At 38.3% G+C, this 23,535-nt stretch overlaps 3 protein-coding genes across 3 annotated transcripts in view; all 3 read left to right on the top strand.

Annotated features, from left to right (window-relative positions):
* The first annotated feature begins 420 nt into the window (after window positions 1-420).
* Window positions 421-17,151, top strand: LOC134821158 (uncharacterized). The gene is made up of 26 exons (XM_063831831.1): window positions 421-585; window positions 718-963; window positions 1,116-1,298; window positions 1,515-1,758; window positions 1,879-2,162; window positions 2,303-2,503; window positions 2,742-2,927; window positions 3,087-3,320; window positions 3,534-3,641; window positions 3,834-3,950; window positions 9,160-9,310; window positions 9,449-9,584; window positions 9,682-9,803; window positions 10,317-10,505; window positions 12,275-12,389; window positions 12,691-12,818; window positions 13,382-13,541; window positions 13,676-13,858; window positions 14,057-14,172; window positions 14,347-14,519; window positions 14,715-14,881; window positions 15,094-15,260; window positions 15,409-15,551; window positions 15,789-15,947; window positions 16,149-16,418; window positions 16,587-17,151. Exons 1-26 carry the CDS (start codon window positions 474-476, stop codon window positions 16,934-16,936), a joined length of 4,644 nt encoding a protein of 1,547 aa, XP_063687901.1. The 5' UTR covers window positions 421-473; the 3' UTR covers window positions 16,937-17,151.
* Window positions 16,966-20,000, top strand: LOC134821058 (micronemal protein 4-like). The gene is made up of 5 exons (XM_063831727.1): window positions 16,966-19,051; window positions 19,191-19,268; window positions 19,350-19,430; window positions 19,613-19,794; window positions 19,989-20,000. Exons 1-5 carry the CDS (start codon window positions 16,966-16,968, stop codon window positions 19,998-20,000), a joined length of 2,439 nt encoding a protein of 812 aa, XP_063687797.1.
* Window positions 20,001-21,709: 1,709 nt separating this feature from the next.
* LOC134821057 (uncharacterized) overlaps window positions 21,710-23,535 on the top strand; it is a 143,923-nt gene continuing 142,097 nt past the window's right edge. Inside the window, exons 1-3 of the mRNA XM_063831726.1 lie at window positions 21,710-21,867; window positions 22,525-22,679; window positions 22,838-23,518. Of these exons, the coding sequence (XP_063687796.1) occupies window positions 23,496-23,518 (23 nt within the window). The 5' untranslated portion in view covers window positions 21,710-21,867; window positions 22,525-22,679; window positions 22,838-23,495. The remainder of the gene's footprint in view (window positions 21,868-22,524; window positions 22,680-22,837; window positions 23,519-23,535) is intronic.

The following is a 23,535-nucleotide window of genomic DNA, read 5'->3' as shown; positions in this document are numbered from 1 at the left end:
TATTAAAAAAAATATCGTCTCGCTTTATATATAGTAAGATTGAGTTAAGAAGATTTTTTCCTGATGAATTCGTATCACAGCTGCTGGTCGTACGTTGGAAAGCAAACTGGTCGACAACTTTTACTTTTCAATAAGAAATGTATGACAGGGGAGATTATAACTTATGAGCTGGGGCATGCTATGGGCTTGTTCAGTCCTTCTCCCAACGAAATAGAGGTATAGTAGGGCTGTATAGTAAGCTTAATTTTTAATCCTTTCTGGATTACCATTTGTGTTTTGTAACGACTCATTGAACTTTTCCATCCTCATCTCGACTATTTGTTTCATGATGAAATAACACAATATGAAATATTAAATCTTTAATCGTACTCATACTCACAACTCACAACTCACACCGACAGACTGTCGAGGAAGATTCACTGAAGCAGGATCACCGAAGTACAATTCTTCATTTTGCAAGCAAAGATCCCCTTATGGTAGGGGTCATATCACCTGACTCACTAAATCTCATACCTCACACTGAAGCCATTGCAATCGCCAACAAGCTTTATCAATGTAGTGCTTTAGCAGGGGCCGGTGACCGAGGTAGCTGAAATGTTTTAAGCAACTCGACAACAAAAATTAGTAATAATTTGATCAGTCGGAATTTGAGTTTGTGATGCTGATGAAATATTCAATCGTATCTCACAGAATGTAACGCTGTTCCATTATTTCAAGACGGAGAACAGGATGAAGAACAAGATGATGAAGCCTCGGAATCTTCTTCAGCAGAAATCTCCGATAGAACTGGTCCATGTGGACAATGGGAGTGGAGTACTTGGAGCCCTTGCCCAGGATATTGTATCAAGGAAGGGGATGTTAAAAACGTCCGAACTAGAATGAAGATTTACACAGGTGATCAGGGAAAGGATGAGTGTGGAACAGAGAAGGATCCAGAGGAATGTGGGAACATTCCTTGCCCTGGTGAGATAAACAAATTCATAATATTGAATAAATACCAATTATTAAATCCAGAGTTATATCTAACTTAAAGCTTTTAAGCGAGCATACACTGTCCTGATCCTGAAACATTTCAGAGGCAATAATCTTACAATCATTAACTCACTACTGATCAGGTGATGAGAAGGAATGCTACAGTGAGTGGGGGCAGTGGACAATATGTTCCAGAGAATGTGGAGAAGGCGAGGAGCACAGGACCAGGGATGCTGAAAAAGAGAGGGATTCCAGCGGAGTGGAATGTTATGATTCCCAGGATTACATTTATCAGAGTAGACCTTGTTATAACAGACCATGCAAAGGTAACGTTTCATTGAAAGTATCAACCTGAAATAGTCAACAAATTAGTGTAACTTTAACTTTGTCGTTTTAATTATGGATGTTTTTTTCTTGATAACAAAATAAGTAAGCTTTATTTTTGAACAAAATATCCTCAATTTAGTATCTTAAAATTGAATAGATAGTTAAAACTTACACGACAACAACTAATAGTCCCTCTGTAAAACTACCTTTACTAGTTGACTGTGAAGTTGGAGAGTGGACGACCTGGGAGAAATGCTCCAAAGATTGTGGTACAGGCAGTACACGGAGACTAAGACAGATCGCTACATCTCCTGCCAACGGAGGAGAGGAATGTCAGGATCTGTACGAGATAAAGGAATGTCAGGTGCAGGAATGTCCGGATCCTAGAACATGTGATCTGTCCGAGTGGACTGAGTGGTCTGCTTGTTCGTCAGAATGTGATGGAGGTACTTCTTACAGGTGAGCAATATATCAAGAATGACGGATATGTTATGATCATCAGGTTCGGAACCTTGATAATGGCATTAAAACAAGGCAAATTAATAACTATGCTGGTTATTGACATTCCATTCAAATCAGGTTCAGAACAATACTCCGTCGTCCGACCGACCCCATCGCAAAGTGCCCTGTCACCGAAGATTCTAGAGCTTGTAACACTCAATCATGTGACGCAGCAGATCATGAAGAGCCTGATGTAGTGGATTGTGAAGTGACAACTTGGGCTCCCTGGTCAGCGTGCAGTAAGACTTGTGGCAGTGGAATCATGCACCGATTTAGGGTGATTGTTAGGAAACCTAAAAATGGTGGTCAGCCGTGTGGAAACTTGGAGGAGAATAAACCTTGCGATGCAGGCTTCTGTTATGGTTAGTCAAGGTTTTGTAAAAAGATATTTGAATGTCCAAAATTGTCTGTAAAAAACATTCTATGAATCTGATGATTTGGAATTTCCCTCCTAATTACTAATTGATTAATTAATTGCCCTCCTAATTAACTATCATGTCAGGATCCTGTGGCTTAACAAAATGGACAGAGTGGTCAGGCTGCTCTAAAGTTTGTGGCGAAGGATCTAGAAGCAGATACCGGTACATTAGACATGCAGATGATATTGATATTTGTCCTTCTCTCACTGAGATTCAGCCATGTTTTGTTCAGGAAGTGTGCCCTAAAAAACCCACCAAGGATAAGAGCTTTGAAACTACTGAGGGTATGTGATTTGTTAGATTTGAAGCTATCAATTTATCACATATTATATAATAAATTAATGTGGGTGAATTCGATCTTCTAGATCACAAATTCTTGTAACAGTGCTTACACGGTGCGTTTTAAATCACCTTCGAATAGGAAAATCTCAAATAAAGATCTGATGCCGATTAATTGAATACCTTCGAACATAACAATGAAATAGCAATTAAAACAATAACAATGAGTTATCTGTGTTACAGAAATAGACTGTGAGCTAAGTAACTGGTCGGTATGGACGGTATGTACAGTATCATGCGGTGTAGGAGGAACACAGCAGAGGTTCCGAGAGATGGTCATGTCTCCCAGCGGAGGTGGGAGACAGTGCAGACACTTAGCTGAAGAGAGGTTCGGGTGTAACGAGCATATCACTTGTAAAGACCAGACAGGTTTGTAGATAACGATTAGTAGACTTTAAGCTAAGTTTGATAAAATCAGTCATTTCAAAATCAACACAACCTCTTTGCTTACCGGCTTTAATGATCCTAACCTCTGGTGCCTACTTCCTAGTTGCCTAACAAGTTAATAAAATGTATCATCTCTATCAGGAATATGCGAGGTATCAAACTGGACGGCTTGGTCAGAATGCTCGGTAACCTGTGGCGAGGGACTCCAGCTCCGGTCCCGTTCCATCACCCAGCGTACTGATGACGCTCCCTGTCCCACTCTTGAGGACGAGCGGTATTGTAACAAGAAGTCCTGTGCTATTATTGATGAGCACAAGAAATGTAAGATGTCTCAGTGGTCACCATGGACTGCTTGTGATGTGGAGTGTGGTACTGGTACGTGTTTTTTTTGCTCCTTGTTTTTATTTCTTAGGTTCTTAGATAAGATATTTACTGTAGGGTGTATTAATGATTAATATATTATATTGTGTTCATTAAAAAATGAAACGCATTAAAAAATGAAACGCATTAAAAATACATCTAGTGAAAGTTTGAAAATATGTGTATTGGGATATACTAGAAACCCACTTCTAAAAACAGATAAAACAGGTATTCATATTCGAACACGGTATGTGAAGGAGGGTTTCACCGAGGAATGTCCACAGAAGCAGCAAACTAAGATATGCAAGAGGAAACCTTGTTCAAACGACAAATCGGGTAAATCTGAGTTTTAAGATACACATTAAACCTGCACCATTTGACTTTGGGCTTGATTAGTCACTCAAAAACTGCATAGTTATATCGTCATTGAACAAAGGTTGAAAAGTATTGTAACTAGTAGATAGTAGTTGTAACATTATATTATAATTTATTAATTTAGTCACGTGATCTGACTTGTGACTATTCCAGAGAGATCAGAGTACGAAAGTCAGATGATTTATTCAGAGCAAGCAGATCTCTGCATGAGGATGATCACAGAAAAAAGCGGCGAAATTCTACCAATCTTTGTCGAATGTGACATCAACGGTGCGTTAAACCTTGGTTTACCTTGACATGTAGGATTGTTCAATTTATTTTGCTTTCAGTGACAAACAAATTAATAAAGTGACAACATTCTCAATCTGATCTGCGTCCGTGGGATCTGGTAAACTTGATATCTTGGTTAAGTAGTTAAGTATAATCTGCCTGGTAATATGTTATCTAGACACTACAAGTACTTACAGTACTTACAGTACTTACCTTACTGACCCTGAGCTCAATATAACTACACATTACCTTTACAGTTTACCTTTAATTGTTCATATCACTTTACTGTGAGAATAACATATAAATATATATCGAGGTTTATCGTTTATCATCATGCCCTTTTCCCATAAAATGTGCGCAATTAAGCAACTAATCAATCAATTTATGAATAACTTTCTCACTAAGTAAAGATGATGTAATCATAAAAGTCCAAGTGAAGATTAAATTCATGTGTATAATACTATTCAAGTAATGCTCCAAATATGCTCACAATAAGAATTGGTGTACATGTACGGTGATTACTGAATGGACGACTGAATGTTTTAGAGGATTAATGTTAAGATGATAGTGCATCTGAAGATGATATTTACCTATATAGCAGTAAGGATCCTCTTCTGGACATGCGGAACAAATAGTGGTTTGTCCGTCTGAGTACCATCCAAGTTCTCCACATCTGTGACACGTGCCATACATTCCCATGTAGTAGTTCTTTTTACATCGATCTGTAGAAAGGGTCAGCAGTTAGTTGTATAATCGCTTTCTGCTTTTAAATTTTAAATTCTTATCAATAATTCCATGACAGTGTCAATAATTCCCTCACGCTCTTGTTATATCATTTAAGGGTCGACTTACTTGGTCGATTAAATCTGACGTTGTGCCTTCTCAATGTCTTCCCAAAAGACATTTTGATCTGATCACCATGGACACTATCATGTAAGGACATAGTGTACAGTTTTGGTCTCACATCACCCCACAACGCCCAAAGCACAATATCACCATTTCCATCAAAGTTCAGGAGTATATTTTGGAGTTCATTCTTCTCCTCTGCTCCTGAAGCTGAGGATGACCTCAAAACTTTACGATACCTTTCCTTCTTGGCAGGGAAAAACGTGCTGCTAATTGAAATCATTTTCTTGTTGTCCCATCTTATAGAAATGTAACCTATTGGCTTCATTAATTGGTCGAACAGATGTATCCTATCAACCCAGTCAGGATCTTGCACCAGGAATCTCAACTGAAGGTTCTGAGACATGATTTGCCACGTGACCGGACACTCTGAAGCTATGTCTTTTGATTGAGCACAACCAGGAGATTTGGTTGAGTCTGTAGCGGTTGTGTTACACCAACATCCACACGTGTTCATACCTGATGGAGGGAGAATGTTGTCATAATATTATATTGCATAGCTTTGTTATAGTATAATGGGTTATAGTACATGTAACGGCTACATGAGCTACAGTAGTCATAACCCATTGAGCAGTGAAATGAGCTGGCCAGAAAGGCCATGGGACTGTAATACTCCTAAAACTAAAAGGCTAGTTGCATTTTTATAAATTAAATTCCTAACTCGTAGTGCGAACCTTCATTTGGATCATAGTGATAGACTACTACATCCTGAGATGCAAGAACAGTTGCTTTATTGTCGTCACTATGAAAGCTACAAGTATACGTAGTCCAGCCTACAACACCTCCAATACTATCGTGTTGAATATCACTCTCGGTTTTGTAAGAAGGGTTAAATCTGTTGCTGAGTGAAGATGGGACATTGTCTTCCTCTTCATCTTCCTCATCTTCTTCCTCATCTTCATCAGGTCTTGTTACTGTTTCTGTGCTACATTTAGCCATTAAGTCGCCTCCGTTTCCGTCTGAAATTCGCTAAATTATCCACGTGCAATGAAACTTTCATCGAATTCAATATCGTAACTTCAATAACGTCTAGTCAAGCCAGGAGTATATCAGAGATCAGAGAATATTCGGTAACTCGGTAATCTGCCGATGCACATCTGGGGCACACCTCGGGCACACCTCGGGCACAAACTCGGGCACACCTGGGGCACATCTCGGGCACATTCTATTTGTGACTGTGAGAATAAACACTGAAAGAAATGTCACCTGGCCAAGTCATACGAGAGCACAGATCAGGAGAGTCATAAGATGAGTAGATATGGCAATAAGGGTTATAGGATTTCCCTGCTGCTATCTGCACGCTCCCAGGCGTATACATTCCTGAAATTTCATGGATTCCTCAGTTTATCGTGGGCCGGTTTGATAATTTCGGTTTGCTATAATTGCTTAGCTGTACTGGGTGATTTAGACTTTGAAAGAAAATAGCAATAGTAGCAGAGATTTTATCACGAACTTGGTCGGTTTAACTTACGGAATATCCTGAGATCAATGTTTCTGGCAATTCCGACTTTCTTGTTATCGCGCCAAAGTTGAGCAGAAAACTCCCTATTTTTCTGGTTTCTCTTGGCCACCTGAAGTAGTTTGTAAAACTTTAGTGGCTTCAAAATTATTTTGAAGAAAAAATGCACTTCCAGTTTCAAATTCAAAATTTATTTCGTTAGTACTGGAAAAAAAATAACATGTGTCATAACATAGGAAAGTTTAAGTTTATAATAACCGTTTTAATGATAGCCTCAGAAATAGTCAGTTCATGTACAAGAATTTCATTATCCGTCAATCCCGCATTCGGTGTATGTATAATCTGATAATCATTCCTTGAATCAACTGAGCGATCTTCGTAGTCGGTCCAAGAAATCATATATCTGTCTCGATCATCATCTGTTACTGCTTCAGTTGAGGTAACTGTAATTTGTATTCTTCCCGCCTGGCCGAACTCTATTTCAGGAACGGTAATGACTGAAATGTTGTTTCAATTATTCAATATTATGTAGTTATTGTAGCCGATTTTTGACCGGAACCGGGATCGGTCGAACCTTGATTGTAGGTGCTAGGTATTCGATACATATTATATTGAAAATTAAAATAGTTTTTTAGTTAACGGACATTTTACGTAACTTAGATCAGAATATTGTTTTATAGATCCTTACCCATCTGATAATCTTCAGCGTCATCTTCTGAGCTCTGATAGGCTTCGTTTATGTATTGACACCATTTCCTGTCATAATCATATTTACATATTTAGGAATTGTTCATTGTTGAAATTAATAATTATCAGCGGTTGCAAGATGCAAAGAATTAAGATGCCCTGTCGGCTGTCGCCTGTCGGCTGTCGCCTGTCGGCTGTCGCCTGTCGGCTGTCGCCTGTCGGCTGTCGCCTGTCGGATCAGTGCATGATTGCAGAAACGAATTGTAAAAATACACAAGGAAGTGTGCACGGATTTAAGATCAATAGTTCATTTAAATTGTTGAGTCTTATGATCTGTTCACCGGACTTTATATAGTGTCCAGTTCGTGGTTCTATCTACGACTCCTCAATCCTGTAGGCCATCTTCACCCGAAATCGTCAGACCTTGTAACAATATGCGACCTGCTTAAAGCCCTCGTGATCTAGCCCCAACAAAGCTCTCAACTACCGTTCACCTGTGATCCAACAGCAACAAATGCTTATTGAAACTCCCATTTGTCCGATCTTCTAGGTGTGACTCAACCATTGTCTACCTTTGCTAACCCCTCTATTTTTCTGAAGAATCATTCTACAAAGTGTTAACTCACTGTTACTACTTACTACTATAATAACCTTTATATCCAAGCTTCCATTCACGGGATAGCCAGTTACTTGGCAACGCCCGCTCATGATGCTTCTCCAAGCTCACACAAGTGTCAGCAAGGAGGAAGATATTCATGCATTTCTGCACGAGGAGCCCATCACAGCTACCAACAATTAATTTGTTTCCAAGGCCTAGGCCGTGTACCATTTTGTGCTAAGCAACATCATGGTTTGGCATGGTGATCGGTCGTTCCTTTTCCTGACGGGGATCGAACTCGCAACCTCTAGGATATATATCTATAATAACCTCAAATAACAGATAGCCACAGTGTACAGATAAGAATATAAGATAAAACTTACTCTTCTCCGCACATCGCTGTTATCTCGAACTTCTCATCGTCCTCACCATTGACCGATAAAAGACAACCATTCTCCTGCTTAATGAAACTGAAATCATTCCACTTGCTGTGAGTATTAACGTAATCCTGATACAAGCTGGGCCCCGGGTTATGTGCATACTGTTCGCTGGAGCTCTTTCTGTTCAGAAAGCAGGAGCAGGCTTTGGTGTTAGAACCTTGATCTGCACAGTTCACTTGCTGAGAGCCTGCTATAGATTTTAGGATGTCATTTCTGATCACCAAATGCTCGTGCACGCAAACTAACTGCACCTGAAAAAATATGAGTAGATTCATGCAGCAAACTAACTGCACCTGAAAATATATGAGTAGATTCATGCAGCATTCTTACAGCATAAACTTGGACACAATCTTTCCACAAAACTGATTTCTAAAACCCCTTGACTTAAACTAAAGCAACATAATCCAACAAAATAATCAGAAGAAGATAACGAACCTCAAGAGTAAAAGCGATAAGGTTCTTATCAGGTGTGATAGGATCACAGTTATCTTCACTTTGACAAAGATTCACAACACATTTCTTTGTCTCCACATTAATCCCAGTAATAACGCTATCTAGAACCACACTGGTTGAGTCTGGGCGGCGTACTCTACAGTCAATGATGCGGTCATTGTGCCCACGAGCACATTTAACCTCGAGATGAGATACGGTGTCGATCCCATCTTTGTTGGCGTGCAGGTTAAATGACTGCTTAAATACCGTGTAATCGAGATGATCAGGCTCTGTGGAGATGGGTTTATAGAATTTCTCACATTAAATCTGACATGTCACGTGTTATAACTTTACTCAAATTGTTGGTTTGTTTTAAAAGGACTGTTTAAAAGGAGTGTACTTACTTTTACCGAGGTCATTCCGATCTGCTATAGCTACAGTACACTGCACTAGTATAACCACCAATACTGAGCATCTGAATGCTGTCAACATTCTTACTTCCTTTAACACAATGACATGAAGCTGCGATTATTTTATCAGCCTTATTAGCCTGCAATTATTTTATTAGCCTTATTAGCCTGCAATTATTTTATTAGCCTTGTTCACAAATATTTCATATTTTTTGTCAGTATGTTCCATTTGAGAAGGCTTGAAAACAGTCCTTTAATTAATGAACGTGTTTTGCAGATCAAGAGCAACAGTGGATCTGGACTGAAAATGGGAAACTTTATAAACTGTCAAATGAACTTTGCTTGGATTACCATCCAGAGTCGACTGATGTCGACAAGTTCGATCACAAGAACTTCCAATATTCGACTTGCTCGACCACCAATTCAGAGTAAGCTTTTTCAAAACGAAACGAAGGAAATCTAATAATCACACCGATATTAAATCATTTTAATCTTATATTTTCATACGAACAAATTTTACCAGAACAAAGAACAAAATAACAAAGATTAATCAATCTCCAATCAAGGTTTCAATGTTCGGGAAATAGAATATTGGTGAAGAATTCCTTCGGCACAGGATGTCTATCCTATCTGAGAGTCAAGAAAGGCAACGTTGACGTAACAGTTGTCGGGATCGAGAAATGTGGTGGCACCGGACGTCAGGTAAAGTGATTCTATAATTTAACTAATTAAATCCTTATTACCGTAAGTTGACTGTGGATTGAGAACCCCAGAGGAAAGTCTGACCATGATATTTCAGACACTGGTAAGCTATGATAGCCGAGAGCCCATTTGTTACAACCCCTCCCTTCTTCCTACCCAATCTCCTGAGCCAGAAGAGGGTTGTGTTTGGATTCGTGGTCCTATAATTGAGTGCCCAGAGTAAGTTTGATACCCGCCAAAAGAATATTCCCTACCTGTACTTGCTGGAACTTAAACAAATATGCAGGAAACGTTTTACTCAAATAATTGAGATATATGTTGAGATTAGATAAATTGGCAAATAAATCAAAAGAATACTCACAACTAAGCAAAGTGCGGACACTCAGAGATCAAACACGACTCAAACAAAATTCTCTGTATGTTAAAACTGTATCACTGCGTGCGCAAAACCTCATTCTTAAGTCTACTCAACACCTGCAAAGTTTATCATGACTGTTCGGGCATGAAAAAAACGTCACAAACCTGTTATTTGCTGATTATATCAAATTAGCCTTAACGTCTACTTAGTGTGTCTCATTCTAGCGTGAAGGTAACCACCCTAGCTCCATTAATCAAACGCCTTATTATCAGCCTTATAAGTTATATATAGATACTGTTCAATAAAATAGGAATATAATATAGGAATATCACTAGTTCTCTAGTTTATACTCATTTTACAAACCCCACCCTCAGTAAGAACCTGCTCCGTGGAATCCAGACAATAGATGACACGTTGGTGGGTGAGTGTTGCGAGGACGTGACCGTCTCCCACCGCTGTGAGGTTCAAACGGTTAAGAGGTCTGGAGATAACTGTGTGAACGGTGTGGTTACTGGCCTGACTTTTATCAACAATCAACAGAGACACGTTAGGTGTTGTGAGAGGTGGGTGTTTGGCAGATAATTTAGTTTGTTTTTAATACTTTTAAATGCAAATGGGAGAGACTATATGAAACAGTTTTAACAATAACAATTTTATTGCACCGTGAAGAATCTGATGTACATAAGATAGAAATCAGGAAATTTTAGATACAAGTGACCACAAAATAATAATTTATTAGCTTGACCCTGAAATAATTGTAAAATTATGGGTGCCAGATGCTTTTTTGTGCAGGGACAAAAAGGGACTTCATCTAAAATTTGAAATCTGATACATAATCAGGAAATGTTTCAGAACAATAAGATACCACAAAATAACAAATTCTTAGTTTGATCCTGGAACAATTATTGTAAACTTATGGTACACCAGATGGGCTCTTTTGACGACAAAAAGACAATAATCGGCGAGCATCGTTGAAAGTAGATACTTAACCTGCTAAACTACTGCTACGACATAAAGATTTACAGCTGCCGGTAATAACAGTCTTAGAAAAAATTAGGGCCGCCAGATTTTGGAGCAGATGACCAGATGTAATGGTGGATCAGCAATTGTCTAAATAAAACAGAATATTCTCATTGCACAGATGAGAAAAGAATTACAGGTACATTTAAGTGCCGCATAGTAATTCTGAAACATTGGGTGACGCAGAGGAAGGCAGAGGAAAGGATCGGCTCATTGAGTTACAGGACAGTAATCTATAAAGATTCGTTCTATGCGCAATTAAGCACAGCGGAGTTGATTTACCGCCCATCTCATCCTGTAATTGATCAATTACTGGTCGTCCCACGGTCCCATGTTGTAATTGAAGAGCTTTGCCATGTTCCTCACGTGTAAATAAGAGGTTGGCGGCTAGCTGACTCAAAGAATATCAATAGAATCCTGATCGAGAACTGATACAGTGATAACTACGCAAGTGCCGTAAATTTCAGGTCACTCTTACTGATTCAATATTGAATTTTTGTGAAAATATTCGGCTGCTAGACAAAAACAAGCAAGACTCACGTTAACTTTGAAACAAAATGCAACATTTTACTAGACTGCGAAACAGTATAAAATATTGTTTCATCGCTGTTCCAGCTTGTTAATTTTGCATTTTCGCCCTGTCACCAACTTTATAAACTAAGAAAGGGAAGCCCTTAGGCGTGACATTCACTTTCTTAACTGTCAGGTACTTCGACCATTCTGGATATGGTTTTATAACGAAATTATTTTGGTAGTGACAATAAAGCATATCATACGATTATTTGTAGGTAACGAAGTGGAATTATTTGAGCGATCGTTTATTAGCTGCATAATATATTATGTTGAAAGTTAAATATTTAGCGAAGTTATACACCGAAAATAAAGGAGGAATACAATTTATTTTATTCCTCCATTATTTCCGGCACATAATTTCGTTCAAAAAAGCAGCTGAGCTAGAAGAAATAATCAACTTTCAACATACGATAATTTGCATCACGTGAAATGCATAATTCTGAGATTTGTGATATTCCGCGTACGGCTCTGAATCTAAGAGCTAAATATAATGAATAATGATATTTGGTGTGTATAATCAATAAATTAATTTCGAAAGATTGTGAGTTGTCCACCAGCAATCTCGAACTATCTAGGAGAAGGACTGAGAGTAACAGAATGTTACCCCAGAGGTAAGCAAAGCATCCACATGCTATCCTCTCGTGGGCCACCCAGTCCCAGCCTCTCTTTAAAAAAGAAAAAAAAACAGAATGTTCAAAATCTCCAATCACTAACACATCTTACTACTCCTCCATCTCAGGGACCACAAGCTAGGGAAGTGTTTCCCGAACACGGACAGAGCAATACAACCAATGAGGTGTAATGCTAACACTGTTATGAAGAGATTGAGGGTTACTTGTAAAGCGGGCTGTAAGGTAATTATCTTATTAATGAATAATTAATTAATTAATGAGCTACAGTTACACGGTTTCAAGCACAGTAAAACTACCTGATAGCTGATCAATATTCCCGCAAAACTTTTGATTTTGAGCTGGGTATTTCAAATCCAGACCATGCTTTATATTATATATAGAGTAGATGACATCACGTGCTCACTGCTTACTTTAGGTTACTTTATTGCACACGTACAATTTACCGAGGTCCATTCCGCAACTCTAGTATTAAATAGATAAAAGTAATAAGTAAGTTACTAATTAATTTGGATCTGACTTGCAGGCTGAAATGACATGTTGCAACACGGATAATATAAACGGACACGGAGGAACAATGGTCGTACCCAACGACTGCATTATAACCCAACAACAGAGTGGGCGAAAAGGAACCTCAAACATTGTCTGTCCAAGGTGCTTAGCTAAATATAACTAATTAGTTATTTAAATTTCAATAATATAATGCTTTTGGACACGAAGGGAAACACACAACGTAAGGCTTGAAATCTTCGTAAAACAACATCATTAGAGCCTCAAATTTTTTGTTATATAGTAGTGTTGAATTTCAATCAAAAACTCTTTCAACTTGTTTTCTGCTAAAAGGATGTTAATGACAGTGATGGCAGGGATGTTGATGGCAGTGTCTGCCATGATTTGCTACACAGTGTTGATGAGGTGCATAACCTCATAACGTGGTGGATACTGAATATCCTTGTTTTATAGCTTTTAATTATTCAAAAACAAAACTGGGCGGGGGCGTTGATGGGTAATTAGATTTATTTTGTAAAGTAACGACCCTCTAAGACGTCTAACCCAAACTTAAAATTTCCCGAGATAGTGCCACACTTACCATTACTTACCATTACTTACCATTACTTACCATTTCTTACCATTACTTACCATTACTTACCATTACTTACCATTACTTACCATTACTTACCATTACTTACCATTACTTACCATTACTTACCACTCAGATCAGACAGTAAGATAGTTATGCTACAAGGAGGTTACATACAAGTGGACGGTAAGGTGGGTGTATGTTGTGAGAAGAGAGGACAGACCCTTGGGTACCAGATGAGAGATGCTGGTGAAGGTTGTGAGCCTAACCAGGTTCTTACTGGTCTTCACTTTGATGTAAGTCTGTAAGGATATTTTATATTGTCTTGCAAGGTGAATGTTTAAAGTCTGCTGATCTGCCATTTTTCCTCTGCTGATAATTTCGGTGTTTAAGAATTTAAGGCACATGTTTATAACTCAGGTTATTTCAGGCTAGCAACACTATAAAGCAACTTGATTGTGCAGAAGTGAACATAGCCTTCAAAGACTGCTATACTAACAAGATCGCACCAAATAGCCGACATATTGGGTGCCCTATTGGAGAGTTTGTTACCGACTTGTCTAACACTTGTGAGGATCCACCATGTCCCTATTCTGCTACTTGCTGCAAAAAGGTTAGTAGCGTATTTGTATTTAAGTCGTTTGTTGAATGTCTATTCAAGCATTTTTTGTTATAATAACGCGCTGGAAGTGAGCATATTCATCCCACAATATTGGTACCGGGCCATAATATGATATTCATATTACGTAACCATTTAAACTATATAACCATTTAAACTATATATTTTTTTAACATGGACAAATATTTAAAGGACAAGGAAATGTCTGAGGAGTATACGGAAACGGTCCTTCCCGTTGGTGAAGATTGTAAAGTTCTTAATGCTGTGTTCTACGGTTCAAAGAGGCTGCACTACGCTAGTTGCAGAAGGTTTCTATTTTTCATCACCACATTTTCTTGATGTTGTGTTACATGTGTGCTTACAGTCAAAACTTTCTGTGACATGTACTCGTTCTGATACATACTATAGATAAACAACCGATTAACATGTTTCATTAAATTTGACCGCACTGTAAACTGATATATAATGATTGCAATCACCAGGAACAATGTTGAAAACAACTTTATAAACGGACTGGAAATAATGTCCGGAGATATCCGGTATGTTTGCTGTAAGGCACCAAAATCTTTCTCCGGCTGTTCAACTATCAAAGCTGAAAAGTTGACGTTGGAATGTTCGGAGGGAAAGGTCCTATCTTCTGTTGGGCTCATTGGAAGTAAGTGCCATATTTAATTAGAACATAATTTGACTTGTTGTGTGAAACGAGTTTAGTTGAAATCTGAAAAATGATTATATTTTTAATACCCAAAGTTAAAACAAGACAAATTCTGGCTCAAATTTTCTAATGCATTCGTTTGACTATGTAGATTAAAGTCTATAAAATGCTTGACAATGTGCACTATTGTTACAGAGAACTTCTACTCTGGGCAATGCTGTGATTTCAACAAACGTAGCGTTGTAGACGAGTGTATCTGGTACGACGGTAAAACTCTATCTTGCCCTGATGACAAAGCTTTCACTGGTGTCAAGACTATCTGTGGGGTGAAGGACTGCAAGATTGCTGTAAAATGTTGTCAGGTAAAACCCAGGAGAATTTATAGAAACTAAATGATTGTTTTCTAAATTAAATTTGATCTCAGTTTCTTAAAAACCACATTATCTCTTTGAGGAGGTATATATAAATCCCATTTGGAGCTGCAAGTATTTAAGTTATCTGCTTTAAAAAAATTAATTTGTTCATCTAGAATCATGTTTAATTCTCTGCTTGAGCAATTACACATTCCCCGCAGATATCCCGGAAGAAGGATGTAATATCAAGGATAACGGATAAGATAGATGACATTATCGATGATTACTCCAAAACGGATATTAAAAGTGAGGATGATGAGGGATGTGTTATCTTTTCCATTGTAGATTTAAAACAAGGAGACGGAGATGACGAAATCGAATGTATTGGGTGAGAATTTAAAGTCCTCTGCTTTTTAACATCTTCAGCAAATAGTCTGCATTATTCTGAGAAGACAACACATTATAAACCGTTTATTACCAAACATAATTTTATCTTCGTTGTACTTTTTAGATCCGTAATAAATTCTCGTCCTCAGAAAGTACAACATGTTAAGAGCGTACACTGAACAAGGACTACAGTGCTGCAAGACTAGGTACAAGACCAGTTTCTGTAGAATTCAACCCATACAAAAGGAATGTCCTTATGGAGGGATTATGACGGGTCTCCGGATGAACGAAGGTTATGATTAAGAAATCAAATAATATGCTCTTTGCAGATTGGCAAAACTTAATTTCGCAGTCACTCATTACTCATCACTCATTACTCATTAGGCCATGTTATGTCTTCTTTAGTTAAGGCACCTTTGCGTGTGGCGAGACCACAAAACTCTGTTCGCAGGTAAAATTAGGACCGAGAACGCAACATCACTTTTTTACATTATATATAATAAGTAAAATGAAATTGTTGTTATTTCAGATGGAGTGGTCAAGGAAATGGTTTGTTGTGAGATTGACGCTGAACGAGCATATTGTGAGTTGTCAGAGTCTTGCAGTAAAGCCCAAATTATGGGAGGTATTGCTGAAGCAAGTGGAAAAATGTTTGATAACTGCTGCTATCTTACAGATAAGATAGAAGGTAGGATTACTGAATCATATTTCTGTAACTATCAAAATACTCCTTGTCTGGAGAATATTTTCTGTAACAATATGATATAAAATATTAGATTCCAATTATGCTTTCTACATGTATTTGAGATGTTGAATATTTTAAAACGCATATTATATATATCAAACTTGGATTACTTCATCCGGTCGGCCTGAAATAGAATTGTTTCAGGTGACTGCATATCAAAATACGCCGATTACCCTGGTGGTTTTATTAGCATGACTCTGGATCTAAGCTCAGTAAAAGACTGCAGTCGACTGTGCACTGACACAAAAGGGTGTATAGCGTTTGTTTTGTCTCCTGTTTCCAGGACTTGTACTCTTAAAGACGACACTCACCAAGATATTTCTTATGAAACCAGTACCGCTGTGAAGGGTGGTATAGCTGGTCTAGTTAATTGTCGTGATCGTGATAGAGAGGATGCTGTCGATGGATTTGACGGTAAGTTATTTCTGATGTATTGATAATACAAACAAGTTTTAAAACACCACTTTTAAGATAAAACTTTTACTCAGCAGTTTTTAATTAACAATTAATCTCCCAGATGTTTTCTTTTCAAATTAATATTATGCGAAGATTATTTAATTTTTGATTCACTCTCAATTTCAGAAAACTGCATAGAAACAAAGATTGACTATCCTGGCGGAGATTTAAGAACAAGTCGGAAATTGAGCTTGGTTCACTGTATTGAAGCATGCTTCGACACGCCACGCTGTTTAAGAGTTGTGTACTTGAAAAAGGATTTGACCTGTACACTTAAGAGGAAAGGTTGGGAAAAAAGAACCAAGTGGAGTGAAAATGCTATATCAGGTTCGCTGTCTGTTTCAATGGCCTGTGCCCAGGAATCTCTTGAAGAACCTCCCATTGAATCTCCAGAGGAGTTTAATGAAGATCTAAAGGGAAGTCACACTGCGTTCAAAAGGATTTGGATTACCCAGGCGGTTTTATTAAGAAAATGAGTGCATCTTCTCTTTCTGAATGCGTAAAGATGTGTTCAGAGGAAGAAGGTTGCACACTTGTCATAGCTTTGCCAAAGTCTAAGCTTTGTATCTTCAAAAATAGTGACCACCAAGAGGCTACCGACAGCACACGATTTGCACGACAAGGGTCTATCGCTGTTTCAATGGAATGTCGAAATCATAAAAAGCCAAAGAGAAAAGATGATGTTGAAGACAAAATAGAAGAGGAAATAGAAGACGAAAGTGAATATAAGTTTGATATTGACATTAAAGGAATGTGCGTAGAAGAGGATTTGCGTTATCCAGGTGGAATTATGGAAAAGAAAGAAGATGTCACGTCCCTTTCTGAATGCAAGGAATTGTGCTCTGAGGAGCCTGACTGCGTAAGAATTGATGTAGATCCGAAATCTGGCATGTGCTTGCTAAAATCTGACTCCCATGGGTCACCAGTGAGGAGAAAAGGGCTGCTTTCTGTTTCAATGGATTGTAGAAAAGATAGAAAAGAGAAAGAAGCAGACAAAAGTAAAAAGACGGTACCCGAAGAAGCAGATGACATGGATGAAGGTGATATCAGCGAAGAGTGCTTGGAGCGTGGTGTCGATTATCCTGGTGGCACAACAAGGAACCTACCTGGGGTTAAAAGTGTATGGCAATGTCGTAACTTGTGTCTGCATCACGATCAATGTGTTAGGCTTGTTTTTATTCCAAAAATGAAACGATGTCTCCTGAAGAATGAGAAGCACGGGCCAGTCAGCAAAAAAACCAGAGCAGCTTCAAGTGGATCAGTATCATTCGCAATCGATTCTCCATATTGTCAACCCGGTCGTGATAAATTTGACCATAGAGATTTCCTTGATGTAGATGAAGCAATTATGGAAAGAAATAGGGACTACCCTGGTGGCACCATATCTACCATTGACAAAGTTGAGACAATGTCCAGTTGTTTAGAGCTCTGTAAGAAAAACGTCGATTGTGTCCGAATTATTGTCAATATGAGAAATTATAAATGTGTTTTGAAGAGTGATCAACATGAAGATGGTGTATTCAAAAAAGATGTCATATCAGTTGCCTTGAAGTGGGAGGAAGCTGGGGAGTCTGGTGCCTGCTTCAGAAGAAATATTGATTTCCCTGGTGGTGATATAAAACGTATAGAAGAGGTGCAGGGGCCAGTAAAGTGTGCCTTAATATGCAAATTCACCAAAAACTGTAAAAGAATCGTTTGGGTGCCATACGAAAAGTCATGCATATTGAAAAACAAACAACATGGACCTGCAACTCACCAGTCTCTCATAGCCAATCGGGAAGCAATATCTGTGTCGTTGGCATGCCGTCAAGAAAAAAGAATGGGCCGTCAGGAAAAACTTAAACCTGACCGGAAAGACAATGAGGAACCCAAAGAAAAATCAGTCAGCAAATTTATCAACTTGGACGGGAAAGACGTTCAATTGTCCACGTCATATCCCGGCGGGCTTCTGACAACACTGAAAAACGTTCCTCTGCTTTCTAAGTGTCAAAAATCTTGCTCTGAAAATAGTGCATGCGTCCTTGTTGTAGCGAACATTCAGTTGAGGCGATGCTTTTTACGAAATGAAAAGCATGGAAAAGCAAAGAAACAGAAAGGTTTCGTGTCAGTCATTGTCAGAAAGCCCGATTCTGAAAAGAAGAAGTCTTCCAATGACGAAGAAAAAGCTGAAAAGTCTGAAAAAACAGATCCATCAGAAATAAAGGATTTTGAAATTGATCTAACTGGTCCTTGTATCGAAACAAATGTGGACTATCCTCAAGGCATCATAGCTAAGTTTGACGAAGTATCATCTATCATCGAGTGCAGAGATTTATGTAAGAAGAGGAAAGACTGTGTTCGGTTTATAATCTTAGCTTCAAAGCGTCGGTGTCTTCTCAAAAATAGTGATCATGAAAGCAGTACTACTGAAGGCTGGGTCACGAAACAGAATTCGTATTCAGCCTGTATTGAGTGTCTAGAAAATGAAGAAAACGAGAATGAGAAGAAAAGAAATGATAGGGAAAAAGATGAAAGGGAGAAAGAAGATAACAGGGAAACGGATGAGAGAGAAAAAGGAGGAAAAAACAAGTTTAAAAACGATCTCCAGAAAGGTTTCACACCGTTTCAATTTAATTTGAAGTTATGTTTTTCATAAAAAATAGTCGAATTAATGAATCGAATCTTGACGTTAATTTAATATGTTACCTTGTTACACTGATATAAAAGCAAGTTAGTCATTCTTATTTGCAGATCCCTGTGTAGAAGAGGAGAGGACTGTTTCTGGAAAGACGTTGAAGAGATTGAGTGGTATTGACAAGGCGTCAGATTGTAGAAAGGCATGCATCCAAACGGATGGATGTACCGTTTATTTAATACGTGTTGCTTCACAAGAATGTGATCTTTACTCAGCATCTGTTCGAGTTAGGAACGAGCGTGCCGAAGGGTTGCTACTCGGAAAGCTTAATTGTGAGCTCGATAAAGAAGAGACAGGTTTGTTGTTTTTTAATGAAATTCATTTTCAGAAATCATGTTGATATTACAGAAATCACAGGATCAATAAACTGTGTACAGTTTATTGATCCAGCAAACATTCAGCTGTTAAATGTTGAGCTTCATCAGGCATTTTAATAAGTCTTGAAACGAGAAAATAATCTTGAAAATTTTTGTTTCAGAGGAAGATGTTGAGTGCATCAAGAGAAATGCTGACTATCCGAAAGGTATTTTGTCTGAAGTGGAGGACATGATGTCAGTGTTTTCCTGTCACAAGGAATGTGAGCGAACAAATGAGTGTGCTGCTTACACTTTTATCCCGAAGAAGAAACTTTGTGTCTTCGAACGGACGCTCATCTGCCCAGTGAGTAAAGTTATCAATTGCTTCATCACTGCACACCAATTTTTTATGATACTGAGTCGATTTATGACACTTCCAATATTGCACTAACATTCTCATTTTAAATTTCTCAGTAACCTTGAGTTCTTTTACTTTTATCTTCGTTTATCAATGATACGAATTAAAGCACCCATTTGAACTGTTGATCTTCATTTCAGTGTCAAAGGTGACGTGGGCCGCAAGAAACGGAGCTATGTCAGCCATAATAAACTGTTCTAACAACAAAAAACAGGATGGAAAAGTGACAACTGACTTCATTGACCTTAATGAGGATAGCTTGGAAAGAGACGTCACATATTCAGGCGGACTTTTGTCTTCACTGAAAAACGTTGCTGTGCTTTCTGAATGCCAAAAAGCTTGTTCCGGAAATCCTGCATGCATTCTTGTTGTCGCCAATGTCAAATTAAAACGGTGCTTTTTACAAAACGAACACTACGGGGAAGCAATTAAACGGAGAGGCTTTGTGTCGGTTATTGTGAGAAAAAGAAAGCCTAAGAAACCGATTATGAAGTTCATCGATGTCGACCCAAAAAAACTACAAATAAATGTGGCTTATTTCGATGGGACTATCTCTACAATTGATGATGCAGAAACTCTATCTGAATGTGTAAACGCATGCACTAAATCTAAACGTTGTATTTTGGTTGTAGCAAATGTTAAAACGAACCGATGCATCCTAAGAGACGATGGTCATGGAAAATCAACGAAAAAGAGTGGTTTCGTTTCTGTAGTTGTACGACCTAAAAAGCCTGACGAAAAATCGAATTCTAAAAAAGATAAGCCTGTCAATGACTTTATAGATATCAGTCTCGATGAAATTGAAATGGACACGATATACTCTGGTGGATTGATATCAAGTATCAAGGAAGGCATCATTGCTATCCGAATGTAAAAATGTTTGCCTCGAGACTAAGGAATGTGTTCGAGTTGTTGCTATGGTGAAATCAAGAAGGTGTTTCTTTCGAAACAAGGAGTCAGTAAAATCAGGAAAGAAAAAGGGTTTCGTTTCATTAGACATTAGCGTGGAAAAGGCTGACAAAGAAGGAAATGAGATTGAAAAAGATGAGATGAAAAAAGAGGACAGAGGAGGAGATGAGATGGAAAAGGATAACAAGAAAACACAGTACAAAGACAAGTCTTGTCAGAAATTTGTGGATGTCGAAAGAGCAGAACAAAACACTTGGTACAATGGTGGTCTAATTCTTACTCTGGAGAATCAGAAGGTTCTGTCAGATTGTGTTAAGGTTTGCTCTCAGAAGGCTGATTGTGTTAGAGTTGATGCATATGTAGCGACAAAAAGGTGTCATCTTAAAAATAAAATGCACGGAAAAGCTATCAAACGACAAGGGACGGTGTCTGTTGTTGTAGAAAAGAAGAGCCGTGAGGCAACTGATGGAAAGGGAACGAAGGTTCCATTCATTGACATAGATAAAAGCAAAATAGAAATGAACACTGCTTATCGTGCAGGATTGATAAGGAAAGTAGAAAATGCTCCTGCCTTTTCTAAATGTGTACAAGAATGCACAAACACACCGGGTTGTATACGTGTTGATTCTATTCCCAGTATGCGACAATGCTTTTTAAAAAACAAATTACATGGTTGTGCAACTAAGCACGTAAATTGGATTTCTTATGGCTTTAATCGTGCCCAATCAGATTCAAACCAGCCATTAGATGATGACAATAGCGCGTTTGTTAATCTTGACGAGAACCAATTGGAGAGAGATGTCGATTACCCAGGTGGAGGCATATTTAGAGTCCCGGGTGTGAAAGTAATGTCACAGTGTTACAGTGCGTGCAAGAAAAACAAGGAATGTGTGGCATTTGTTGCTGTGCCACAGTTCAAACGATGTGTCTTAAAGAATAAGGACACGGAAAAGCTCAGAGAAAGCTTGGCTTTATTTCTGTTTCAATGAATGGCACAGCACCCAAACCTACAGTTCAAAGGAAGTCTAAAATTAATTACTGTGCTGAAGTTGTGGCTGAGTTGGACCCCAAAGACAGAAGGAGTTTTATTAAACAGGCTACATGTTCGAGGTAAAGTATCTTTCTTTATATTATGTTTTAAGGGGGCAGCGGGGTGGGTCTTATCTATCAGCTGCTTTTGGTCCCATGGAAAAATAGTGTTCCTAGCCGAAGTTATCGCCGGTCAAAGATCAGCGCTCATGTGTAATTTTCAATCCCTGAAAATCGAGTCTAAAAATCTATATTTTCCCACATTGCATTTTTTGAGCAATCACCTTGAAACTTTCGAAGGATATGTTCTAAGGACCATTTAGTAGATTCTGGTCTATCAGAATTTTAAGATAGGCTTTAGAAAAAGGATTTAGAAAATCTTAGACCTCGTTTTTTAACGATTTTTCCAGGTTTTTCAGGGCCTCTATTGAAAATCGCTCGTGCAATACAATTACACATGAGCGCTGACCTTTGACCGGCGATAACATTTTTCCATGGGACTCAAAGCAGCTGATAGATATCACTCTCCTTTATCAGAAACAACTATAACATCAATTTCGAGAGAAATTTCATAAAGACCCCTGTCCCCTTAATTAACTTAACCGTTGAAATCTTTCTGAATTCTTAAATTTAGCATTGGTTTATTTAATATGATATGAATGATTTTTAATTGAGGTAGATACTACCTTGTCTCATACTTATTTCTGTCTGATAATATCAAATATGGACTCACCTCAGTCAAAATGGTCTTCTGAGATCAATCAACGACCAGAGTGTACAGTGCTGCCAAGTCAGATCGTGCCCAATCCTTACATGTCGGACTTTCCCATACGGTGATCCGAAACGATGTCCACCAGGTTCAGCCGTTAACTCAGTTGGATTTGACAGAAAAGGTAGACCCTTTTTATGCTTATTTTTATGTATTGTGCCTTAATAATTCAACACTCGATATCAAAAATCTCGTTTTTGCAGGAAACTTTGACAGTTAAACATCTCGTTGAATTTAATCTAATCTTTTTCTCTATAGTTATTCAACTGGTTTTTATTTCAGGTTCTATAAAGAAGTTTCAGTGCTGTAAGAGGAAATGTGAGTGGAGGCAATGTGCTGACAGATCTAACTCATGTCAAAAGAACGAAGTAATGACAAAAGTGACGGAGACAGAGTGTCAGATTAAACCTTGTCCTCGATTAGTACGGTGTTGTGCTATCGTCCAAAGACAAAATACACAACCTGGACCTGAGAAATCAGAAGTTTCCGAGACACGGACACCGATAAACAGAAACCTATAAACAAGACACCTATAAACAGGAAACCTATAAACAGGAAACCTATAAACAGGAAACCTATAAACAGGAAACCTATAAACAGGAAACCACCGATAAACAGGAAACCTAAGTTTACTCCTAACAAACCAATTCAAAATAGAAAACGCATAAACAGTCTCAGTAAAAATCTTCTTAAGGTCCCTGGATGGTATTATAACAAGACGAACACCAAAGATCTGAACCTTAAAAACAGCAACAGTGTCTTAGACAGAGTGCAAGTTAAGGTTCCTTCGCCAAGTTCCGGATTTAAACCGATTGTATCAGTTGGTTTAGCTCTGGGTTCTGCCAGAGTTGAGGAAATTAAGGAAGAGGTGTTTGGAAAAGAAGGAGAGACAAAGGACATCAGCGATTGCGCAGACGTTACGTTTGAAAGTAGCAGGGACATGTTGTTTGCCAGTTGTAAAGGGTAGGTTTTTGATTCAC

Source organism: Bolinopsis microptera, chromosome 9 (genome assembly GCF_026151205.1).
Source record: "Bolinopsis microptera isolate Bmic1 chromosome 9, MBARI_Bmic_1.0, whole genome shotgun sequence".
In the NCBI taxonomy this organism is placed as follows: domain Eukaryota; kingdom Metazoa; phylum Ctenophora; class Tentaculata; order Lobata; family Bolinopsidae; genus Bolinopsis; species Bolinopsis microptera.
Note: the sequence above shows the minus strand (reverse complement) of the source record. Positions and strands in the feature narration are given on the sequence as shown.